The following is an 18,487-nucleotide window of genomic DNA, read 5'->3' as shown; positions in this document are numbered from 1 at the left end:
AGTCCTGCTCTGTCGCCCAGGCTAGAGTACAGCGGCGCAATATTGGCTCACTGCAAACTCCGCCTCCCAGGTTCAAGTAATTCTGCCTCAGCCTCCTGAGTAGCTGGGATTACAGACGCCCACCACTGAGCCTGGCTAATCTTTGTATTTTTAGTAGAGACTGGGTTTCACCATCTTGGCCAGGCTGGTCTCGAACTCCTGACCTCGTGATCCACCTGCCTCCCAAAGTGCTGGGATTACAGATGTGAGCCACCACACCCGGCCTGTATTTTTTTTTAATTAGAGACAGGGTTTCACCATGTTGGCCAGGCTGGTTGCAAACTCCTGACCTCAAGTGACCCGCCTACCTTGTCTTTCTGCGCACAATGGGTGTGTAACTGTGACTAAGTTGTTGTTTTGTTGTTGTTTTTTTTTTTTAACAGGATCTCACTTTGTTGCTCAGGCTGGAGTACAGTAGTGCAATCTTGGTTCACTATGGCCTCAAACTCCCCAGGCTCAGGTGATCCTCCTGACTCAGCCTCCTGAGTAAGCTGGGACTACAGGTGCGTGCCACCACCGCCAGCTATAATTTTTGTAGCTTTTGGTAGACACGGGGTTTCGCCATGTTTCCCAGGCTGGTCTCGAACTCCTGGGCTCAAGCAATCCTCCCACCTTGGCCTCTCAAAGTGCTGGGATTATAGGCGTGAGCCACTGTGCCCAGCCTGGGACTATGATCCGGCTGTAGGACTCCCTATCTCTCCATGTCTGTTGTCTCTGGCTCTTCTGCACTCGGTTTGTCTGTGCTGGTGACTTCCTGAGTGTGTAACTGTCTGTGTCTGTGTCTGTCTGTCCATCCCTGTGCCTGTACTTCGTGCTCTTTGTCCCCATCCCTGGCCTCCCCCACCGTCCACTTTACAGGTGGCTCCCTCTGGTGGTCCACCAGTGACCGTCCAGGCCAAATGGACCAAGGGAAAGAAGAGTTAAAGAGACGGGGAGGCATTTTATTAATAGACAGACTGTGAATCTTGGCTGCTGCGGAGCGGGGAAGGAGAGATGAGGGCCCAGGCACGATGGGGGGAACCAGACACAGTCCAGCCTGGCGGGGACGGAGCTGGGGGTCTGCCTTCCCAGGCTGACCACTTATTGCCCACCCATCCCCAACATAATTAGCAGGCAGGATGCCTGGGTTTCTCACGGGGGTGGGGGCAGGGCCTCTGTCCGGGGACGTCACCCGTTAAACTTCCTCTCTCAGCCACACAGGAAGCTGAGCCGGCTTGGGGCCCAGCATACACAGGCCCCCAGGACCCCTGGGGAGAGGGCCCCGCTGGGCTGGCCCTGCAGGGACCATGGAATCCAGAGCTGAGTAAGAGCCACCCCATCCCTCATTCTCTGGTACAAGATTCCCGGGCCAGGCCTGAGCCGGGGCAGAGGGGAACTGGGGCTGGAACAGGCCCGGGAGGTGCAGTGACCTGCCGGGGCAGGTGGCTGGAATCAGATACTCTGTGGGCCTCCGCTATGACCTCCACTCTGGGACAGGCCACTCTCAGTCCCCTCCTCTCTCTCTCTCTCTCTCTCTCTATCCAGCTCCTGTGATTATGTCTATAGCTCTGTGAATGCATGTACCCCTCTAAGCTTTGTCCTCGGTATGTCTGAGTGATGGCTTCAAGGGGTCCACAGGGCGGATGATCAGGGCAGAGGGGAGGCTGGGTGTTGGTATGAGTGGGTGATCGTGTGTGATTTGTGTCGGCATGAGGGTGAAGTGCTGGGGTACCCATGGTGGGGACTGTGTGTGCAACTGGGCGGGACAGTGTGTGTGCAGCTGATCTCCCTCCAGATCTCCCTGTCTCTCTCCTTGAGCCCAAGGCTGCCTCTTCTGCTTGATATGGGGGCAGAGGAGGAAAGCAGAGATTGCAGGGCTTACAGTAAGTACCTAGGTATCCTGCCCTCCTTTCTCTGATGAGACATGTGGGATCAGCCACGAGGGTTCTATGGGGTCTCACACACAGAGACACACAGACAGCCCACAAGGATCCCACACGGTTACCCAGTGACACTCACAGCTGTACAGGAAACTATAGATCTCATTCACTTGCTCGGGCACACACACTCACATCTATACAAGAAAATATAGATGGCATGGCTAGATGCAGTGACTCAAGCCTGTAATCCCAGCAATTTGGGAGGCTGAGGCGGGCAGATCACCTGAGGTCAGGAGTTTGAGAACAGCCTGGCCAGTATGTGAAACCCTGTCTCTACTAAAAATATGAAAATTAGCTGGGCGTGGTGGCGGGCACCTGTAATCCCAGCTACAGGGAGGCTGAGGCAGGAGAATCACTTGAACCTGTGGGGTGGAGGTTGCAGTGAGCCAAGATCATGCCACTGCACTCCAGCCTGGGTGACAAAGCAAAACTCCATCTCAAAAAAATAGATAGACGGATAGATAGATAGATAGATAGATAGATAGATAGATAGATAGATAGATAGATAGATGGATGGATGGATGGATGGATGGATGGATGGATGGATGGATGGATGGATAGGTGGGTGGGTGGGTGGATGGATGGATGGATGGATAGACAGACAGACAGACAGACAGACAGACAGACAGATGGATATATATATAGAGAGAGAGAGAGATGTAATTCACTTAGCTTGGGACTGCACGGGCTGTCCTGCATATCTGTGCAGTCTCACGCCACAGATATAGGGGACAGTCTCATCTTTTCAGGCAGACAGCAGACAGGATCACACACACACTGCCTGCTCACAAAAGCCATGCACTCAGCCACACACAATCATACACAGCCACACACACACAGTCACACTTTCTCACTCCATCCTGTACTTGTGTGCGCAATTAACACTGCTGCACACACAGCCTCACACAACCACACACTCACAGCCGCAAACCCCCAGAGTCATGCACATGCCGACGCACCTTGTGGCACACGCACACACAACCACACTTGTGTGCAAAGTGGCAGACACAACTACACATGCATAGAAGCAAGTCTCTGGACCCCTTCTGCATCCCACAGAGGGGGCTCCCCTGCCGTGTTTGATTGGTTCTTCGAAGCGGCCTGCCCTGCCTCCCTGCAGGAGGGTAAGTTGGGAGCCTGGGAGTGAGGGAGTGGGAGGGGAGGGTGGGCCTGGGTCGCTGAACTTAGAGACGTGCTCTCTTCTACAGATCCCCCCATCCTGCGGCAGTTCCCTCCAGACTTCAGGGACCAGGTATTCAGGCTGGCTCCTTGCTCCCCCAGGGCGAGGGCCAGTCTCCCAGGGGGAGGGGACTTGGTTTCTTGGACCTGGAGCCCAGGGAGGTGGTGCCCGACCTCAGTGGCCAAGCAGTCTGCGCTTTTCTTCACCTCCAGGAAGCTATGCAGATGGTGCCTAAATTCTGCTTCCCTTTTGATGTGGAAAGGTACGGAAGGGCGGGGAGATCCAAGGACTCAGGGACTCAGATCTCTCAGGGGCCCCAAGGACTCAACACCTAGAGACTCAGACATCTGGAAACCCATACACTCAAGGACCCTGAGACTCAGAGACTCAGACACTCAGGGACCCTGAGAACTAGGGACCTATATACATTAGCATCCAGGGACTCAGACACTCAGGGACCCAGAGATCTAGGGACTCAGGAACCCAGGGACCCAGGGACTCAGGGACACAGGGACTCAGGGACTCAGGGACACAGGGACTCAGGGACTCAGGGACACAGGGACACAGGGACTCAGGAACCCAGGGACCCAGGGACTCAGGAACTCAGGGACACAGGGACTCAGGGACACAGGGATTCAGGGACTCAGGGACACAGGGACACAGGGACTCAGAGACTCAGGGACACAGGGACCCAGGGACTCAGGGACACAGGGACTCAGGGACACAGGGACTCAGGGACACAGGGACACAGGGACTCAGGAACCCAGGGACCCAGGGACTCAGGAACTCAGGGACACAGGGACTCAGGGACTCAGGGACACAGGGACCCAGGGACTCAGGGACTCAGGGACACAGGGACACAGGGACTCAGGGACACAGGGACACAGGGATTCAGGGACTCAGGGACACAGGGACACAGGGACTCAGGGACTCAGGGACACAGGGACCCAGGGACTCAGGGATTCAGGGACACAGGGACACAGGGACTTAGGGACACAGGGACACAGGGACACAGGGACTCAGGGACACAGGGATTCAGGGATTCAGGGACTCAGGGACACAGGGACACAGGGACTCAGGGACACAGGGATTCAGGGACTCAGGAACTCAGGGACTCAGGGACTCAGGGACACAGGGATTCAGGGACTCAGGGACACAGGGACTCAGGGACTCAGGGACACAGGGACCCAGGGACTCAGGGACATAGGGACACAGGGATTCAGGGACTCAGGGACACAGGGACTCAGGGACTCAGGGACACAGGGACCCAGGGACTCAGGGACACAGGGACTCAGGGACTCAGGGACCCAGGGACCCAGGGACTCAGGGACACAGGGACACGGAGACTCAGGGACACAGGGACTACAGATTCAGGGACCCAGGGACCCAGGGACTCAGAAACCCAGGGACCCAGGGACTCAGGGACACAGGGACACAGAGACTCAGGGACACAGGGACTACAGATTCAGGGACCCAGGGACCCAGGGAATCAGAAACCCAGGGACCCAGGGACTCAGGGACACAGGGACACAGAGACTCAGGGACACAGGGACTACAGATTCAGGGACTCAGGAACCCAGGGACCCAAGGACCCAGAGACTCAGGGAATCAGGGACTTAGGGACACAGGAACACAAGGTTCAGGGACTTAGTAACCCAGAGACTCAGAAACTCAGGGACATAGGGACTCAGGGACACAGGGACCAGGGACTCAGGGACTCAGGGACTCAGGAACCCAGGGACTCAGGGATTCAAGGACCCAGAGATCCAGAAACCCAGAGATCCAGGGACTGAGGAACCCAGGGACCTAGGGACTCAAGGACCCAGGGACTCAGGGACCCAGAGATCCAGAAACCCAGAGATCCAGGGACCCAGAGATCCAGGGACCCAGAGATCCAGGAACCCAGAGATCCAGGGACCCAGAGATCCAGGGACCCAGAGATCCAGGAACCCAGAGATCCAGGGACCCAGAGATCCAGGAACCCAGAGATTCAGGGACCCAGGGACTCAGGGACCCAGGGACCCAGGGACTCAGGGACCCAGAGATCCAGGGACCCAGAGATCCAGGGACCCAGGGACTCAGGGACCCAGGGACCCAGGGACTCAGGGACTCAGGGACTCAGGGACCCAGGGACCCAGGGACCCAGAGATCCAGGGACCCAGAGATTCAGGGACCCAGGGACTCAGGGACTCAGGGACCCAGGGACTCAGGGACTCAGGGACCCAGGGACCCAGGGACTCAGGGACCCAGAGATCCAGAAACCCAGAGATCCAGGGACTGAGGAACCCAGGGACCCAGAGATCCAGGAACCCAGAGATCCAGGGACCCAGAGATCCAGGGACCCAGAGATCCAGGAACCCAGAGATCCAGGGACCCAGAGATCCAGGGACCCAGGGACTCAGGGACCCAGGGACCCAGGGACCCAGGGACCCAGGGACTCAGGGACTCAGGGACCCAGGGACCCAGAGATCCAGGGACCCAGAGATTCAGGGACCCAGGGACTCAGGGACTCAGGGACTCAGGGACCCAGGGACCCAGAGATCCAGGGACCCAGGGACCCAGAGATCCAGGGACCCAGAGATTCAGGGACCCAGGGACTCAGGGACTCAGGGACCCAGGGACCCAGGGACTCAGGGACCCAGAGATCCAGAAACCCAGAGATCCAGGGACCCAGAGATTCAGGGACCCAGGGACTCAGGGACCCAGAGATTCAGGAACCCAGAGATTCAGGGACCCAGAGATCCAGGGACCCAGGGACTCAGGGACCCAGAGATCCAGGGACTCAGGGACTCAGGGACTCAGGGACCCAGGGACTCAGGGACCCAGAGATTCAGGGACCCAGAGATTCAGGGACCCAGGGACCCAGGGACTCAGGGACTCAGGGACCCAGAGATCCAGAAACCCAGAGATCCAGGAACCCAGAGATTCAGGGACCCAGAGATCCAGGGACCCAGGGACTCAGGGACCCAGAGATCCAGGGACTCAGGGACTCAGGGACCCAGGGACCCAGGGACCCAGGGACTCAGGGACTCAGGGACCCAGGGACCCAGGGACCCAGGGACTCAGGGACTCAGGGACCCAGGAACTCAGGGACTCAGGGACCCAGGGACTCAGGGACCCAGAGATCCAGGGACCCAGAGATCCAGGGACCCAGGGATTCTGAGACCCAGGGATCCAGACCTTCAGGGATCCTGACAACTAGAGACCCATACACTCAGGGTCCTAGGAGCTTTGCTGGGGAGGGGGGACATCCTCAGACGGCTGGGATGTCCAGGTCTCTCTAACAGCCCTTCCCACTCCAGGGAGCCCCCCAGCCCCGCTGTGCAGCATTTCACCTTCGCCCTCACAGACCTTGCCGGCAACCGCAGATTTGGTTTCTGCCGCCTGCGGGCGGGTACCCAGAGCTGTCTCTGCATCCTCAGGTGCGGGATATGGGGGTTGGAGGGGGGGATGGGAAAGGCCGAGGCCTAGGGACACTTCGTGGAACCTGTCTCCTCTCTCCACAGCCACCTGCCTTGGTTCGAGGTGTTTTACAAGCTACTGAACACAGTGGGAGACCTCCTAGCCCAGGACCAAGTGAGACCAGCCCCTCTCTCACTCCTGTGGGAGTCCCAGCCCCCACCCCCCTCAACCTCCCAACCCCTCCCTCTCAGATCTCCCAGGCTTGGCAGGGCACACTGTGTCACACCTGTAGTCCCAGCATTTTGGGAGGCCGAGGTGGGAGGATCCCTTGAGCCCAGGAGTTCGAGACCAGCTGGGCAACATAGTGAGACCCCCGTCTCTACAAAATATAAAAAATAATTGGCCAAGTGCGGTGGCTCACGCCTGTAATCCCAGCACTTTGGGAGGACAAGGCGAGCGGATCACCTGAGGTCAGGAGTTCGAGACTGGCCTGACCGACATGGTGAATCCCCGTCTCTACTAAAAATACAAAAAAAAAAAAAAAAAACATTAGCCGGGCGTCGTGGCACACGCCTGTAATCCCAGCTGCTCAGAGGCTGCGGCAGGAGAATCGCTTGAACCCGGGAGGCGGAAATGGCAGTGAGCCGAGATCGCACCATTGCACTCCAGCTTGGGCAACAAGAGCGAAACTCCGTCTCAAACAAACAAAAAAAATTAGCCAGGCGTGGTGGCGCACACCTGTGGTCCCAGCTACTCAGGAGAGTAAGGTGGGAGGATCAACTGAGCCCAGGAGTTCGAAGCCATAGTGAGCTATGATCGCAGCACTGCACTCCAGCCTGGGCGACAGAGCAAGACCCTGTCTCAAGAAAAAAAAATTTTTCTTTTAGATGGAGTCTTCCTCTGTCGCCCAGGCTGGAGTGCGGTGGTGCGATCCCGCCTCACTGCAACCTCCGCATTCCGGGTTCAGGCGATTCTTCCGCCTCAGTCTCCCAAGTAGCTGGGACTATAGGCGCGGCCCACCAGCCCGGCTAATTTTTTTTTTTTTTTGTACTTTTAACAGAGACGTGTTTTCACTATGTTGGCCAGGCTGGTCACGGACTCCTGGCCTCAGGTGATCCGCACGCCTCAGCCTCCCAAAGGGTTGGGATTACAGGCGCGAGCCACTGCGCCCGGCCTACAAGGAAAAATTTAAATTAAAAAATTAAAAAAGCCGGGCGCGGTGGCTCACGCCTGTAATTGTAGCCCTTTGGGAGGCCGAAGCAGGAGGATCCCTTGAGCCCAGGAGTTCAAGACCAGCCTGGGCAACATAGGGAGACCTTGTCTCTATTATTATTATTATTATTATTATTATTATTATTATTATTATTTCTTTTAAAGAAAGAAAAAAAAAACCTCCCAGGACTGACCTGAGCCCTTGGCTCCTCCCAGACCACTCAAGCTTAGTCATAGCCCTCAGAATCCCCAATCCCCACATCTGGCTCAGCCACCCCCGCCCCTCCACGTCCCACCCAGGTCACCGAGGCAGAGGAACTTCTTCAAAATCTGTTTCAGCAGTCCCTGTCTGGGCCCCAGGCCTCAGTGGGGCTTGAGCTGGTGAGTAGCTCCCATTCCCTGGGCGCTGGACCTTAGCTGGATGGGAAGGCTGCGTCGCAGCCATGATGACCACAGAGTCGTGCCTCTTCCCCAGGGCAGCGGAGTGACGGTCTCCAGCGGGCAGGGTATCCCACCCCCTACCCGGGGGAATAGCAAGCCGGTGAGCGGGGCTTGGGGACCCTGGAAGGTCGGGGGTCCAGGTGAGGCCAGCCTCCTGACTGATTGATCCCCCTGCCAATACCCCCACCAGCTTTCCTGCTTCGTGGCCCCGGACTCCGGCCGCCTGCCATCCATCCCTGAGAACGTGAGTGGGGAGGGGTCTCTGGGGGTGAGAACAGGTCCCGAAACCCGGACCGGGGATGCAAGATCCAGGGACCCGTCCACGCCCAGCGCGACTCTCTGATCCTCAGAGGAACCTAACGGAGCTGGTGGTGGCCGTGACTGACGAGAACATCGTGGGGCTGTTCGCGGCGCTCCTGGCCGAGAGAAGAGTCCTGCTCACCGCCAGCAAACTCAGCACCGTGAGGCGGGGTCCGCCGGGCCGGGATGGGAGCAGGGCCTGGCTCCGCCCCGGGGGGCGGGACAACGGGGCTGATTCCTGGCTCTAACCCTGCTGCGCAAGACCTGAGGGCGAAGTCCTGGCCCCGCCCCTTCGAAGGTCTTGGAGAGTTGAACTCTGGCCCCGCCCTCGTGGGAGGGGGCTGCGCTGCAGCTCCTCATTTTTGGGAGTACTGTGCTCAGGCTCCACCCACTATGGGCCGCAACACGTCTGGCTCCACCCCTCCGGACCCTCAGGGACACTGAGAACTAGGGACTTATACACATGGGAATCCAGGGACGCAGGGACCCAGGGACTCAGGGACTCAGAGATCTGAGGACCCAGGGACCCGAATACCCAGGGACCTAGGAACACAGGGACTCAGATAACAAGGGGCCCAAAAAACTAGAGACCCACACTCCCAGGGACCCTGAAACCCAAGGTCAAAGACGGAAGAGGAGACTGGCTCCACCCCTAGGGGCGGGGCCAAATGATTGCATTCCGGCTCCACCTCTTTGGGTGGGGTTATGTCTTGACTCCACCCCTAGGGGCGGGACAAGGGCGGTCAACGTCATAGCTCCACCTCTTTCGGGGTGGAGTCAGTGGAGGCTCAGTCCTTGCTCTACCTGCATGGGGGAAGACTCAGGGGTGTTGCCTATTAACTGCGCCCCTTACAGAGAGGGATCAGGACGGTATGAGTCCTAGCTTCACCCGCTTAAAGCACTGTAAGTGGCCAAATTCCTGGTCTCCACATGATTTCTAAAGGGGTTCGAGTTGTCACTCATTATCCAGCAGTGGATGGGGAGGGGGAACAGGAGACTGGGGACGTGGGAAATGCAGCTGGAAGAGACCCTCGCGCTAGAGGGTCCAGGCCCTGACTCCACGCCCCGCCATCGCTCCCCAGCTGACCTCGTGCGTCCACGCGTCCTGCGCGCTCCTGTACCCCATGCGCTGGGAGCATGTGCTGATCCCCACGCTGCCCCCACACCTGCTGGACTACTGCTGGTGAGCGAGGGCAGCTGGGAGGGGCAGGGCCTGGGGGCAGGCCCTGGGGGCGGTGCCTGCATGACCCCGTCCCCTCGGTCCGCAGCGCGCCCATGCCCTACCTCATTGGAGTGCACGCCAGTCTCGCCGAGGTGAGCGCGGATCTACCCAGACGACGGGGACGTGAGGGTTCCCCCTCCCTCTACATCCCCAGATGCCCTCCTCTGCCAAGGACTCCCGGGCTCTGAGCGGCCGGCCCCGCTTTTCCGCAGAGAGTACGAGAAAAAGCCCTGGAGGACGTCGTGGTGCTGAACGTGGACGCCAATACCTTGGAGACAACCTTCAACGACGTGCAGGCGCTGCCTCCAGACGTGGTCAGTGTTGCCCCTCCCACCTTCCTGCCCCGGGAGGCGAGGGCCCCACACCTGCCCACTCAGGGCCACTCCCTTGTGCTTCAGGTGTCCCTGCTGAGGCTCCGGCTCAGGAAGGTCGCCCTGGCCCCCGGGGAAGGGGTGTCCCGTCTCTTCCTCAAAGCCCAGGCCCTGCTCTTCGGGGGGTACCGCGACGCACTCGTCTGCAGCCCGGTGAGCAGCGGGGACGCTGCGGGAGAGGTCTCATGGGTTCCTGAATGAATCGCAATATAACGATAGGTACAGTAGATGGCCGGACACAGTGGCTCACGCCTGTAATCCCAACACTTTGGGAGGCCGAGATGGCAGAATTGCTTGAGCCCAGAAGTTCAAGACCAGCCTGGGCAACACAGTGAGACCCCTCCCATTTGTTGTTGTTGTTGGTTTGTTTGTTTGTTGTTTGTTTGTTTTTGAGACGGAGTTTCACTCTGTTGCCCAGGCTGGAGTGCCTCCCGGGTTCAAGCAATTCTCCTGCCTCAGACTCCCAAGTAGCTGGGACTGCAGGTGCGCACCACCATGCCCAGCTAATTTTTGTAGTTTTAGTAAAAACGGGGTTTCTCCATGTTGGCCAGGCTGGTCTTGAACTCCTGACCTCAGGTGATCTGCCTGCATCAGGCTCCCAAAGTTCTGGGATTACAGGTGTGAGCCACCATGCCCGGCCACCGTTTCTATTTTTTTTTTAATTAAAAAATAATAATGATAGGTAGCATGAATGGAGTGCTTACTTTGTGCCTCTGTTTGCCCCTCTGTAAAATGGGACCCCAATAGTGCCACCCAAAAGGATATTAGAATCAGTGAATCAGCATCTTCCCAGCCCTTTGAATCGTACCTGACATACAGCAAGCACTCAATAAATGCTAGCTCCTACTACTGCTATTATCTCATTTAATGCTCATAACATTTTGAGATGGATACTGTGATAGTCCCATTTTCCATATGAGGAAACCAAGGCTTTGGAGAAGTCCCACGGTGGGTGAATGTTGAAGCCAGGGCCTTGATCTCTGAAGCCCCCTCCCCCGTTTTTCACAACCAATCTGTAAAATCATTGCGGGGTTCCAGTATCACTTGAGCATCTGACGTTTTTGTCATCTCTGCATCCTGAATCTGCACACAGACCACCCACTTCCTCTGTCTCCATCCTGGCCTGGACCCTTTCATTGTTTGCCTAAAATTAATGCACTGATCTCTCCCAAAAACTGGGACTCCCCCGCAAGCAGTCTTCTTCTTTTTTTTTTTTTTCTTTTTCTTGAGACAGAGTCTCGCTCTCTTGCCCAGGCTGGAGTGCAGTGGCACAATCTCGGCTCACTGCAACCTCCACCTCCCGGGTTCAAGCAATTCTCCTGCCTCAGCCTCCTGAATAGCTTGGATTACAGGCATGCACCACCACATTGGCTAATTTTTTGTATTTTTCGTACAGATGGGGTTTCACCATGTTAGCCAGGCTGGTCTCAAACTCCAGACCTCAGGTGATCCATCCACCTCCTCTTCCCAGAGTGCTGAAATTACAGGTGTGATCCACCGCGCCCAGCCTCCTGCAAGCAGCCTTCTGCTTTATCTCCCAGAGTCTGTCCTCCCTGCAGTGGCCAGAGGTCACCTGTGAACACCCGAGTCAGATCATTTCCCACCCCCCACCCCCCCGCCCACACCCTTCCCAGGCTTCCACCTTACTCGAGATAAATGCTTAAATCAGCCGGGTCGGTGACTCACACCTTTGAGAGGCCAAGGTGTGTGGATTGCTTGAGCCCAGGAGTTTGGACCAGCCTGGGAAACATAGTGAGACCCCGTCTCTACAAAAACTACAAAAATTAGCCAGGCATAGTGGCGTGCACCTGTGGTCCCAGCTACTTGAGAGGCTGAGGTGGGAGGATCGCTTGAGCTCAGGAGGCAGAGGTTGCAGTGAACCAAGATCATACCACTGCACTCCAGCACGGGTGACAGAGTGAGACCCTGACTCAAAAAAAGAAATGAAAAAAGAAAAAAAAAAAAACAGGGCTGGGCGCGGTGGCTCACATCTGTAATCTCAGCACTTTGGGAGGCCGAGGTGGGTGGATCACGAGGTCAAGAGATCAAGACCAACCTGGCCAACATGGGGAAACCCAGTCTCTACTAAAAATACAAAAATTAGCTGGACATGGTGGCACGTGCCTGTAGTCCCAGCTACTCAAGAGGCTGAGGCAGGAGAATCGCTTGAACCCTGGAGGCAGAGGTTGCAGTGAGCTGAGATCACGCCACTGCATTCCAGCCTGGCGACAGAGCAAGACTCTGTCTCAAAAAACAAAACAAACAAACAAACAAAAAAACAGCTTAAGTCCTCCCTGCCATCCATGAGGCCCCACACAGGATCAGACACACAGCAAGTGCCTAATCAATGTTTGCTACGTAAATATATAGTAGAATGAGGGAGGGCCAGGAGCACCCCAGGGAGCTCAGAACTCCAACGTTTCTTCCAGGGCCAGCCAGTGACCTTCAGTGAGGAAGCCTTCTTGGCCCAGAAGCCTGGGGCACCTCTGCAGGCCTTCCACCGGCGGGCTGTGCACCTGCAGCTGTTCAAACAGGTATGCCAGAGCCCTGAGGGTCCAGCTGGTACTGGAGGTGGACTGCTGAGTCCCCGAGGGCTTGTCTGAACTGGCAGGGTTGAGGGCAGACTCCTGGGTCCCTGAGGGTATAGCTGGAGACAGTCCAGCAGGATCCCCTACTCCAGGGTTCCCAAGTGGGGAAGGACTGAACTCCTGGATTCCTAAAGATGGGAGCCCCCAGCCGGGCACAGTGGCTCATGCCTGTAATCCCAGCACTTTGGGAGGCCGAGGCAGGCGGATCAGGAGGTCAGGAGTTCGAGACCAGCCCTACCAATATGGTGAAACCCCATCTCTACTAAAAATACGAAAATTAGCTGGGCATGGTGGCGTGCGCCTATAATCCCAGCTACTCAGGAGGCTGAGGCAGGAGAATCGTTTGAACCCGGGAGGCAGACGTTGCAGTGAGCTGAGATCACACCACTGCACTCCAGCCTGGATGATAGAGCGAGACTCCGTCTCAAACAAAACAAAACAAAACAAAAACATGGGAGCCCCCACCTCCTGGGTTCCTGGGGGACAAGACCTACTCCTAGGTCCCTGAGGGAAGTCAGGGTGGGACCAACTTCGCAGGTCCCTAAGCAGGTGTCTTTCTGGGACTGGGGTGGCAGTCCAAGCTGGACTCCAGAGGGGACGGGTCCTGACTGTGAAATCCCAGGATTTCCTGAGTCCTAGGGATATGGGTGGGGGGGTGGGGTGGCACATAGGGCTGGAATTCTAGGCCCCTGGGAGAAGGTAGCTTGGACCACAAGATCCCTAAAGATGGGGTCCACCTACTCTTGATTCAATGAGAGCAGGTGGGTAGTTCTAGAGGGGGCAGAAATCAATTTCTGGGTCCCTGAAAGGGGCAGGGCTTGGTCCCTGGGGACAGGTCCTGACTCGGGGAGGGAGGAGAAGGTAGGATCTCTGGTTTCTAAAGTGGGCTCCGGGCCAGGGACAGTGGCTTACGCCTGTAATCCCAGCATTTTGGGAGCCCAAGGCAGACGGATCACCTGAGGTCAGGAGTTCAAAACCAGCCTGGCCAACATGGGGAAACCCTGTCTCTACAAACAATATAAAAGTTAGCTGGGCATGGTGGTGCGTGCCTGTAATCCCAGCTACTTGGGAGGCTGAGGCAGGAGAATCACTTAAACCCGGGAGGCGGAGGTTGCAGTGAGCCGAGATCACGCCACTGCACTCCAGCCTGGGTGACAGAGCGACTCCATCTCAAAAAATAAAAATAAAAAATAAAGTGGGCTCCAGTTTCCCAGGTGCTTGGGGGTGGGCAGGTTGGAGGCCAGAGATGGCTTCTACATCTTGACAGCAGGCAGGTTTCGAAGTGCTGGCATTCAGATGTGTCTCCTGCTGTTTCTCATTTACTGTCCCCCACCCCAGTTCATCGAAGCCCGGCTGGAGAAGCTCAACAAGGGGGATGGCTTCTCAGATCAATTCGAGCAGGAGATCACTGGCTGCGGGGCCTCCTCAGGTGAGCCCTGAGTCCAGCCCCTGGGTCCCCCACTACCCTCCACCAGCACCCCCAGCCTCAGCCAGCCTTCGGTGACCACCACACTCTCTCCTTACCCCAGGGGCTCTTCGATCCTATCAGCTCTGGGCCGACAATCTGAAGGTAAGACCACCAGAACAATAGGCCGTGGGCGTTGGCTTAGGCCTGTAATCCCAACACATTAGGAGGTGGAGATAGAAGGATTGCTGAGACCAGAAGTTTGAGACCGGCTAGGGCAACACGACGAAACCCCATCTCTACTGAAAAAAAAAAAATTCGCTAGGTGTAGCGGTAGTCCCAGCTACTCGGGAGGCTAAGGTGGAAGGATGGCTTGAGCCCCAGGAGGTGGAAGTTGTAGTGAGCTGAGATCATGCCACTGCACTCCAGCCTGGGTGACAGAGCAAGACCCTGTCTCAAAAACCACTTTATTGCCTGGGCACGGTGGCTCATGCCTGTAATCCCAGCACTTTGGGAGGCTGAGGCAGTCGAATTGCCTGAGGTCAGGAGTTTGAGGCTGAGGCGGGCGGATCACAAGGTCAGGAGATCGAGACCATCCTGGCCAACATGGTGAAACTCTATCTCTACTAAAAATACAAAAATTAGCCGGGTGTGATGGCAGGCGCCTGTAGTCCCAGCTACTCGGGAAGCTGAGGCAGGAGAATCGCTTGAACCAGGGAGGTGGAGGTTGCAGTGAGCCAAGATGGCACCACTACATTCCAGCCTGGGTAACAGAGCGAGACTGCATCTCAGCAAAAAAAAAAAAAAAACTCTGTTCTTTGAGACTCCATCTCAAAAAAAAAACAAAAACAAAAACAAAACACTTAAGTGTGTCTCATTGGATTAATTTAATTCCGCAAGTCACCAGGTAGGGTCATGACTACGATCATGTTCATTTATAGAGGTGAAAAAATGGAGACTCAGAGAGGGAAAGGGGCCTGATTGGTATCACACAACCTGGGATGGGGAGGTGGGGTCTGGCCCTAGCCTCTCCCCCTTGGTATCTTCTCTCCCACAGAAAGGTGGTGGTGCCCTCCTGCACTCAGTCAAGGCCAAGACCCAACCAGCCGTCAAGAACATGTACCGCTCGGTGAGGCTGAGCTGGACAGGCCACTCTTGCTGGGGTGACGAGGGGGAGGGGACAGAGGACACTTTGACCTCCCAAGGATGGAGTATTTTGACCCTGGCAGACACTTTAAACACAAATGATTTAATCAGAACTGAACCAGCAGTTAAACCATTAACAACTCTTCCCCCTTTTATTTTTTATTTATTATACTCATTTTTGTTGGAATCCTACCCCCACCCCCCACCCCCGCCCCTTTAAAATTGACAGCCAAGATTTGCTGGCAAACATTCTTTGTCCTTGGATGCTGCAGTTCCAGGTTCTGCCTTTTTTCTCCCAAGCTCAGAAGTTTCCTGGGGCCAATTTTTGCAGATCAAAATTGTCCGTGCGATTTTGTTCTTCACCGATTTGAAACAGGAACACTTTGCCCTGTTGCTTTGCCACTCCCCATTTTCTTTGGGGATGACTTCCTCCAGGAATACTCATTTTATATTAGTCAAAGGGGTGAAAGTTTGCATTGACTTCTTAGGTGGTGTATGGGGGGTGGTGAACATATTTGAGACATGCAGATGGCAAAATAAAGCTATCTTAGGGGACAGAAGGCTGAGCTCTCAAATGCCCAGGATCCCACCACCCTTGGGTAATTCTCTCTCCACTCCTTTATAGGCTAAGAGTGGCTTGAAGGGGGTGCAGAGCCTTCTAATGTATAAGGTAAGATCAACCGGCCGGGTGCAGTGGCTCACCCCTGTAATCCCAGCACTTTGGGAGGCCGAGGCAGGAGGATTGCTTGAGCCCAGGAGTTTGAGACCAGCTTGGGCAATATAGTGGGGCCTTGTCTCTACAAAAAAATATTTAAAAATTATCTGAATATGGATTACTTGAGTCTAGAAGGCAGAGGTTGCAGTAAGCTGAGATAGCGCCTCTGTACACCAGCCTGGGTGACAGAGAGACCCTGTCTCAAAAAAAAGAAGACTGTGGCTGGGCACGGTGGCTCATGCCTGTAACCCCAGCACTTTGGGAGGCCGAGGAGGGTGGATCACTTGAGGTCAGGAGTTTGAGACCAGCCTGGCCAACATGGGGATACCCCGTCTCTATGACAAAAAATACAAAAATTAGCCGGGTGTGGTGGTGGGCACCTGTAATCCTAGCTACTCAGGAGGCTGAGGCACGAATATTGCTGGAACCCAGGAGATGGAGGGTAGTGAGCTGGGATCGTGCCACTGCACTCCAGCCTGGGTGATAGAGGGAGACTCTGTCTCAAAAAAAAAAAAAGGAAGACTGGCTGGGTGTGGTGACTCATGCCTGCATGACTGTAATCCGACCACTTTGGGAGGCCGAGGCAGGTGGATCACTTGAGGTCAGGAGTTCTAGACCAGCCTGACCAACATGGTGAAACCCCATCTCTACTAAAATACAGAATTAGCTGGGTATGGTGGCGCACGCCTGTAATTCCAGCTACTTGGGAAGCTGAGGCACGAGAATCGCTTGAACCTGGGAGTCAGAGGTTGCAGTGAGCCGAGATGGCACCACTGCACTCCAGCCTGGGCAACATGAGTGAAGCTTCATTTCAAAAAAAAAAAAAAAAAAAGACTAACTAAAGACCAGTGGTAGGGGGTGGTGGGGAGACTCTGTGGCAGAGGTTCCCAGTTCACTCTTCTCTTCCTAGGATGGGGACTCTGTCCTGCAGAGGGGGGGCTCTCTGAGGGCCCCAGCCCTCACCAGCCGCTCAGAGCGCCTGCAGCAACGCCTCCCAATCACTCAGCACTTTGGAAAGGTGAGAGCGCCCCTCCCCCCATGCACACACCTGGAATTATCACTGAATTCTCCACCCATCCCAGTCCCCATCCAGACATCTCACCTCCTTCTTCAACTCCCCTAATATGTGGCACCCACTTCACACTCACCCTTCTCCAGCAAGCCTCAGCCCCCCGATTCTGCAGTCTCCTGAGGTCCTATCGCCCCCACCCTTTGCAGAACCGGCCCCTTCGCCCCAGCAGGAGACGCCAGCTGGAAGAGGGACCTTCCGAGCCCCCAGGGGCGGGGTAAGGCAAAAAGGGAACAGCGGTGTTGAAAGTGGGAGGCCAGGACTGATGGGGAGGAGGGTTCCCAAACTCCAGAGCAGCCTGACCAGGGCTGGGGGTCTTGGGCAAATATCTGAGGCTGCCCATCCTCACCCAGGACACCCCCACTGAGCCCTGAGGATGAGGGGTGCCCGTGGGCAGAAGAAGCTCTGGACAGCAGCTTCTTGGGGTCTGGAGAAGAACTGGATTTGTTGAGCGAGATTCTGGACAGTCTTAGTGTGGGAGCCAAGAGCGCAGGCAGCCTGAGACCGAGCCAGAGTTTAGACTGCTGTCACAGAGGAGACCTGGACAGCAGCTTCAGCCTGGTGAGAGCCTCACCCACTCCCCCAACCCTGCCCCAAGTCTTCCCCTAATGGTCCATCCAACTTGCCAGCCCCTCTGCCATCTAAAAGCCACAACTTCCCTATCCATCTCACCTAGCCCAACATACCAAGATGGCAACCAGACGATAAGAAACTACCAGAGCCGGAGCCCCAGCCCCTGTCCCTGCCATCCCTGCAAAATGCCTCGTCTTTGGATGCCACCAGCTCTTCAAAGGACTCCAGGTCCCAGCTGATACCCTCAGAGTCCGACCAAGAAGTCACGTCTCCATCCCAGTCCTCAACAGCTTCTGCAGACCCAAGCATCTGGGGGGACCCCGAACCCTCTCCTCTCACAGAGCCCCTAATTCTTCATCTCACCCCTTCCTACAAGGCAGCTGAAGATTCTACAGCCCAGGAAAACCCCACTCCCTGGCTCTCCACTGCACCCACTGAGCCCAGCCCTCCAGAAAGCCCCCAAATTCTGGCCCCCACAAAGCCCAACTTTGATATAGCCTGGACGTCCCAGCCCCTTGATCCTTCCTCAGACCCCAGTTCTCTGGAGGACCCCAGAGCCCAGCCTCCCAAAGCCCTGCTGGCAGAGCACGCTCACCTCCAGCCACAGGAGGAACCAGGAGCCCTGAATTCCCCTGCTACACCCACCAGCAACTGGCAAAAGCCCCAGCCCAGCAGCCGGCCCAGAGTCACTGATCTTAAGAAGTACTTTGAGGGTTAAGAATCAGGGGTCCAGGAGAGACCCCAGTCCCTCAATAAAGCCACAAGAGCCCAAAAAAGCTGTTTTTTTTCCTGGTGAATTTCTCTGGTGCCCTCACTCTGCTCGGGAATCCATCCCACCCACCTCTGTCCCTCCAAGGGCAGCCTCTCTAACTGGCTCCTAGCATGGAATTCCAGGAAGCCTCCTG

The 18,487-nt window shown here is 56.2% G+C and overlaps 1 protein-coding gene across 1 annotated transcript; it reads left to right on the top strand.

Annotated features, from left to right (window-relative positions):
• The first annotated feature begins 1,208 nt into the window (after positions 1-1,208).
• On the top strand, positions 1,209-18,318 carry DENND1C (DENN domain containing 1C). The gene is made up of 23 exons (XM_004059843.5): positions 1,209-1,342; positions 3,018-3,082; positions 3,167-3,210; positions 3,351-3,400; positions 6,441-6,560; positions 6,645-6,714; positions 8,053-8,133; positions 8,228-8,293; positions 8,384-8,437; positions 8,544-8,654; positions 9,576-9,676; positions 9,762-9,807; positions 9,928-10,029; positions 10,114-10,239; positions 12,516-12,620; positions 14,013-14,103; positions 14,204-14,244; positions 15,137-15,208; positions 15,851-15,895; positions 16,851-16,958; positions 17,159-17,226; positions 17,363-17,570; positions 17,686-18,318. Exons 1-23 carry the CDS (start codon positions 1,326-1,328, stop codon positions 18,298-18,300), a joined length of 2,406 nt encoding a protein of 801 aa, XP_004059891.2. The 5' UTR covers positions 1,209-1,325; the 3' UTR covers positions 18,301-18,318.
• Positions 18,319-18,487: the final 169 nt, after the last annotated feature.

The sequence above is a fragment of the Gorilla gorilla genome, chromosome 20 (genome assembly GCF_029281585.2).
Source record: "Gorilla gorilla gorilla isolate KB3781 chromosome 20, NHGRI_mGorGor1-v2.1_pri, whole genome shotgun sequence".
In the NCBI taxonomy this organism is placed as follows: Eukaryota; Metazoa; Chordata; class Mammalia; order Primates; family Hominidae; genus Gorilla; species Gorilla gorilla.
This window is presented reverse-complemented; position numbering and strand designations above follow the sequence as displayed.

What these genes read in the sequence shown, in the direction of transcription:
- DENND1C (XM_004059843.5), top strand. An exon ending in CACCTGCTGGACTACTGCTG is followed by an intron (nt 9,677 to 9,761) that starts GTGAGCGAGGGC and finishes CTCGGTCCGCAG; the next exon opens with CGCGCCCATGCCCTACCTCA. An exon ending in TGCACGCCAGTCTCGCCGAG is followed by an intron (nt 9,808 to 9,927) that starts GTGAGCGCGGAT and finishes GCTTTTCCGCAG; the next exon opens with AGAGTACGAGAAAAAGCCCT.